The 6339-nt window shown below is 47.7% G+C and overlaps 1 protein-coding gene across 1 annotated transcript in view; it reads left to right on the forward strand.

Moving 5' to 3' along the window:
- Ppp2r1a (protein phosphatase 2 scaffold subunit Aalpha) overlaps window positions 1-5063 on the forward strand; it is a 30049-nt gene extending 24986 nt beyond the window's left edge. The window contains exons 11-15 of the mRNA XM_026381889.2: window positions 192-252; window positions 899-1053; window positions 1971-2113; window positions 4404-4495; window positions 4612-5063. Of these exons, the coding sequence (XP_026237674.1) occupies window positions 192-252; window positions 899-1053; window positions 1971-2113; window positions 4404-4495; window positions 4612-4628 (468 nt within the window). The 3' untranslated portion in view covers window positions 4629-5063. The remainder of the gene's footprint in view (window positions 1-191; window positions 253-898; window positions 1054-1970; window positions 2114-4403; window positions 4496-4611) is intronic.
- Window positions 5064-6339: the final 1276 nt, after the last annotated feature.

A 6339-nucleotide genomic window follows, 5' to 3' on the forward strand; every position in this document is an offset into this window, starting at 1 on the left:
GGAGTCGGAGGAACAGACCCAGGACACAGGTCCTTAGATCATGTATAGAACTCAATAAGGGGTGAAGGGAAAGGGCACTTCAGGTGAGGCTGAGAAGTAGCCAGTGTCTGAGATGTCTATCGTTTCCCTGGGGTCTCTGGCACCTCGCCCTGCCCACTCTCCCTTGAGCCCTGTCTCCTTTGCTCCTGCAGGGGGTGGAATTCTTTGATGAGAAACTCAACTCCTTGTGCATGGCCTGGCTCGTGGATCATGGTGAGTCCCTCCAGCAGGATGGCAGGAGGAGGTGAAAGCTCCAGGAGGGGTGGATGGAAGGGCTGGGGCCATGCCCCGACACCACATGCTCACATGGATCCACTCGCTTGCTATTTAGAACCCTAGAGAAATACAGGCTGGGATGGGGATATAACAGATCTCTGAGGGACTGCTTGAACCTGTTAAACATGAGCACCACTGAGCAGACTTGGGTTTGAATCCCACTCTCTTGGCCTGGAAGCGTAAACGAGTCATTGCCATTCTGTGAAACATGAGACTTCTCAGTCTCTCAAGGCAATTGTAAGAATTGCTCGTTGTTTTCATTAATAGTGGTAAAAAATAAAAGTCAGTGTTTATCTCTGCCAGGCACTGTTTAATCTATTAAGTGCTTAATGATTTGCTTGGGCAAGTGACGTCTCAGGACCTTAATTTACTCTTCTGTATATTGAGGCCAGCACCTCTTGGAGTGATGAGGAGATATTTGTGTGAAAAGAAGACACTAGATAGAGCATAGTGAGCCCTTTTTTTCTTTCTGGCAAAGTTGATTGGCTCGCATGTCGCCTGGTACCAGACATTGCTGAGTAAGCAGTAGTGTGTAGAGTGTTACGCCCCTTGAGCACTTCACCTCCCTCTCACCCTGCTGTAGTCTATGCCATCCGTGAGGCGGCCACCAGCAACCTGAAGAAGCTGGTAGAGAAGTTTGGGAAGGAGTGGGCCCATGCCACTATCATCCCCAAAGTGTTGGCCATGTCTGGAGACCCCAACTACCTGCACCGCATGACTACACTCTTCTGCATCAACGTGAGCACCCCACCTACCCAACTGTGGAACAGAGTGCCTGGGAGAGGAGGGTGGAGGAGGGCCCCCAACCAAACAGCTGGCATGGAAATGGAAGAATTGACAGAAACCCACAGATCCAGGGACTGTAGGCTGGAGGGCTATCCATCTCTCAGGGCAGGGACTTGCATAGTGGGAGACCTAGGGTTGGAGAGACCTGTTTAACATGAGCAGCACTCTCCAAAGTGTTTTGAGCACCCTCTTCTTTCCTACTGAGTATGTGAGTTTATTTAATTTTGACACAGGGGCTAAGCATGCAGGCTCTAGACTCACACCTAGGTTTAAATTCTGCCACTCATAAGCTCTACACCTTGAGAAAATTACCTAATCACTCAAAGCTTTAGTTTTCTCACTAGAAAGGCTTGCTGCTGGTAGTCACAGTCCCTAACTCCTCAGGTTGTGATGAGTTGTACATAAAGGGCTTAGAGCAGTTGGGACACATGTAGGAAGTACACTTATCTATTCATTTTCATTATTTTGATTATCTTATGCACTTCTGTATTTATGTATAAATTATACACATGGCTGGAAAGTCAAGAATGGGATTTAGAAATAAATATAACTAAGTGTTCTGATAATTTCTTTCATGCCACAGTTTAAAAACCACTGAATGAAGGAGAGATTTCAAGGGTTAAGAATCAAGGCCCATCCCCATAGGACAGACCAAGAACATGCCACAATGTTAGGGGATATGCCATAGTGGTAGGGAACCTGGGAGCTTCCAGAGGATAAACCACTCTTAGTATGGTCTTCTGGACCCAGATGCTGCCCAGCATCCCTCTAGGGCCTGATGATCATTTTAGTGGCCTACAGAGGACAGGGAACATAGAATTTAGCCTTAGCTTCACATAATAATCCCTTTGTCACTCGCTGGCCCCCAGGTACTGTCTGAAGTATGTGGGCAGGACATCACTACCAAGCACATGTTGCCCACGGTCTTGCGTATGGCTGGGGACCCAGTTGCCAATGTCCGTTTCAACGTGGCCAAGTCCCTACAGAAGATCGGGCCCATTCTGGACAACAGGTGAGGCCTGGGTGCTCCCTCACACTAGCAGGGCATGTTAATCTTTGACCTTTGAAGATGGAGCCCAGGGTTGAAGTCTAGCACTGCTTTTCGCTTGATCTGTGGCCCTGTCCTCTCTCTTCCCCTTTGCAGTGTGTTTTCTCAAGTGTAGAATGAGCATTCGTGTGACCTGCTTCACAGAGTGGAAGGAAAGAGGAGAGGGTAGCACTCTGTACCAGCAATCAATAATTAGAAAATGAAATTAACAAGTATTTACATATAATATATATACACACATACATATATAAATCTCTGTGTGTGCATATATGTGTGTGTGTGTGTGTGTGTGTGTGTTATGCATGTACTTGTATAATTAATAATAGTAGAATAAACATTAAATGAAAGGTGTGAAACACCTGGTGAAATCTATAAAACATTGTTCTAAGAAATTCAGGGAAACCTAAATAATATCCGTGCATGGAACAATTCTCCAAATACATCTTTAGATTTGGTACAAGCCCATTAAATTTCAGCAGATATTTTTTTGTGGAAAATTGACAGGATGATGCTGGAAATAACATGGAAATGCAGAGATCTGAATTAGCCAAAGCATTCTTAAGAATGAAGTTGGATGAAGTATTCTACCAGATTCCAAGACTAAGGATGCCACTATAATCAAAACAGGTGTAGATTCAAGGACGTTCATACAGCACAGAGGATAGGGTGGAGGCGGAAGAGCAGACGGAGCTGGTGTAGCAGCAGATCCCAGTGCACTTCGGTGGGCAGTGCTCATGGTTTCAAAAGTGGTGGCTCACTTGGATGTCCACATGTAAATAAAAGAACTTGTCTCAGTGTATAAGCAAATTAACTTGAAGTGACAGAGCAGAACAGAAAGACAAAGAAATAGATCTTTAGAAGAAAATGTAGGAGTATATATGTCTTCATGACTTGGCATAGGAAGAGATTGATAAAGGGCCTTCAGTAAATGAAGAATTATTTATTAAAAGTTACATTTCAAAGTGAAATGGAAAACCCCTGATTAAGAAGGAGGTATTTGCAGGATTCACCCAGAAAACTTGTGTACAAAATACTAAGGTGAGGGAAGCCCAAGAAAGACAAAGGCAAAAAGACTTGAACTTATAGTTCAAAAGGAGTGTCTCCAGATGGCCAGAAAGGATATGACAGGGCATCAGCATCATTCGCCATCAAGATAATGCATGACATGGTGGTGTGTCCTGCCCAGACCAGCTAGTCCGTGGCTGGGTGTGGATCAGCAGGATGGCTCACTGACTGCCAGGGGCTGTGGAAGGGGCCATGTGCTCTGAATGATGGTGGGCTGAAGTGAGGCTAGTTACACCTGAACCCTGTGTGCCACCCCTTGTTACCCTAGTCTGTGTCCCAGAGGAGACAGACAGATGCTGGTGGTAGCTTTGCACGTAGCAGTGGCAAGGTAGAAGCAACCCAAGTGCCTGTCCACCATAGAGTGGACTCATTGGGGCTTATTCATGGGGCTGAAAACTCACCCAACAGTGAGAAAGTAGACCCTTACAATGACACAAGTGACTCAGACATCTTGTTGAGAGAGAACCCAGACCCAGGAAGATACACCATTTATTTCAAATTCAGAAATAAGCAAAACAAATCCTTGATTACATGGGAGGAAGGGGAGTTCTCTGTCAGCCGGGAGAGAACAAATGGGATGTGTACACCTTATTTCTTACCTTTCATTTGTCTCAGAAATCTTTCTTCATTCCCCAAATTACTGATTTTCAAAGAAGGCGCATGTCCCTGGGCCCAAGTAGGTGAGAGTGGATTTCTCTGCTGAGCTCCTGCAGGGCCAGGAATTCCCCAGCTGAGCCTCTTGTCCCACGCCTTTTACTTATTCCCAGTTTGGACTGTGTCTTTTCCTGGTTCAAGCTCTCCATGGGCGGGAATCAAGAGTGATGTAACACTGTGTTCACACATAATACACAGGGGCCTCCGTGAATATGTGTATTACCCAGCTGCTCAGTTGAGACTCATGGGTTCTCTGCCTCTTTGCTCTACGTTCCCTGACAGCTCTGATGTTCCTTTTCTGGGCCCCTGAGATGTCTGTCCTTGTTTGTCACCTTCCAACCTTCAGAGTAATTGTATCCTGGGCCTCAGAGACTTCTTATTTGTGTATGGGTATTTCCTCGGCTCTGGAGGCTTCCCCACTTGGGTTTTGGAGTGTGTGTATGTGTGTGTCTGTTTTTGACTCTTACTCAGGAACTCTCTGCCCATCTGTGGCCCTCAGATAGGCCTGGCTTACCTCTCGTCTCCCTTCTCCCAGCACCCTGCAGAGTGAAGTCAAGCCCATCTTGGAGAAGCTGACCCAGGACCAGGATGTGGATGTCAAGTACTTTGCCCAGGAGGCTCTGACTGGTAAGGCCTTGAAAGCATAGAGCCCCAGTTCACAGTGGCCTGGGAAGAGGGAGATGTGGCACTTGTGGGCAGAGGGAGAGCTGTGGTTCTGAGTCTCGCCTGTTCCTTTTTCCCAGTTCTCTCTCTCGCCTGATGCTGGAAGAAGAGCCCACACCGACTTCTGGTGTCCACCCTCCAACTCCCCTAAGTACCTCCTTTGGGGAGAAGTAGAGGGCCACTGACTGTCACTCCCTGTGCATGGTCTGACCCCAGGCCCCTTCACCCAGCACGGTTCCTCCTCTCCCCAACCTGGGATGACTTGTCACTGTCCACCTCCCGAGGGGCTGGGGGAGCACAAGGTAGGACAGGGCAGCAACCTGGGAGGAAGGGGCCACACCTGCCCACATTGGGGGAGAGATGTGAGCATCCCAGGTCACTGGCTCCTGCTGCTGTAATGGGGACCCCTTCCCATCTACTTGTCCACTTCCCTATTTCCCATCCCCCAGTGGATTTTTTGTGTCAACTCTGCCATTTTTATTTTATTCCTTTTTCCTTCTTTTCACAGAGAAATAAAGGTCTAGAAATAGTCCTTTGGTCTGAGTTGTCGGCATGGAGGAGGGGGTGCCACCTCAGGGCCACAGACTATGCCCTTCTCTCTGGGGGGAACTAGTCCTAGAGCCATTACAGCAGGTGTCTCTAGAGTGAGAAGTGTTCCCCGAGGTCCACCAGCAGTGCGTTGGCCTACGGTCCCCTCATGATGTCTGCCCATAGAGTTCTATGCTGTGGTTGACTTGTATAGATGCTAGCAGTACATTTGTTGCTTAAGAGCAGCATAGTCCTTGGTTTTGTGCTCTGTAAAGTGGGGGTTACAGTTGTGCCTAGGTTGTAAGGCCAGTTATGTGTGCCTAATGAGTTAGTTCCTGTGAATTAAGAAGCCCTGTGTTGCACATGATGTGCAGTCAAGACTATTTTTAGATTGTTGCACACCCTGTGCACCAGGCCCTACATGCTACCGTGTCTTGGGTTTGGGCCCTGTCTTTGAGCCTCAGAATAGTCAAAGCTAGAGCAGTAAGCAGTAAGGGGACTTTCATGACAGAAGCATTTGTTCTCAATCTCTGCTCTTCTCCCCCTCTTAACATGGAAGCTCTTGAGTTTTAGCTGGGCACGTGACTGCCTGGGATCGAGACATTTCCCAGTGTCTGTTGAAGTTTGGCGTGGAGTTGTGACTACATTCTGTCTGGAAAGGTGTGAACAGAAATGGTATATGTGGCTTTTATGAAATGATCCTTGGGGGTGAGGAGGGGAAGGCATGACCCCCACCTTCCCCTGCTTCCTGAACTCTGGGATGTAGATAAGATGGCTGGAATGGAGACAGGCATCTTAGGCCAGAAGATTACCTATGGAATGTAGGCCTTGCAAGGCAGAAGAGCAAGACAAGAGCCTGGGCTCCTGATGCTGCAAACAGCCAGCTGACTGGTATTGGTCACAAGGAGGGGCTGCACTCTTAATTGACTGTTCAGAGATCTTATCACTTGTTGGTCATCTAAATCCTAACTGATGCAGGGAGCCCCAGAGGAAGGAGCATGGCACTTGGATGGTGTGTATGTGTGGAAGGGTTTCACAGAGCAAGGCCCTTGGTCCTGGAACTGGCCAGGATGGGCTCCACTGTCCTCCTCTCCTCCCTGCAGGTCTGAATCAACAGCTGCACAACTTCTGTCTAGTGGCCACTTTACAGCACCACGCATAAGCTTGGTCGTCTTTTTGGATGATTCTGCTTCTTTGACTTTTTTGCCAGAAACTTCTATGCTTGCTTGTTCTACTAGTCTGACTCACACCACTTGGGTCAAAAGGTGAGGTTGTGGAGT

The sequence above is a fragment of the Urocitellus parryii genome, chromosome 15 (genome assembly GCF_045843805.1).
Source record: "Urocitellus parryii isolate mUroPar1 chromosome 15, mUroPar1.hap1, whole genome shotgun sequence".
Classification (NCBI taxonomy): Eukaryota; Metazoa; Chordata; class Mammalia; order Rodentia; family Sciuridae; genus Urocitellus; species Urocitellus parryii.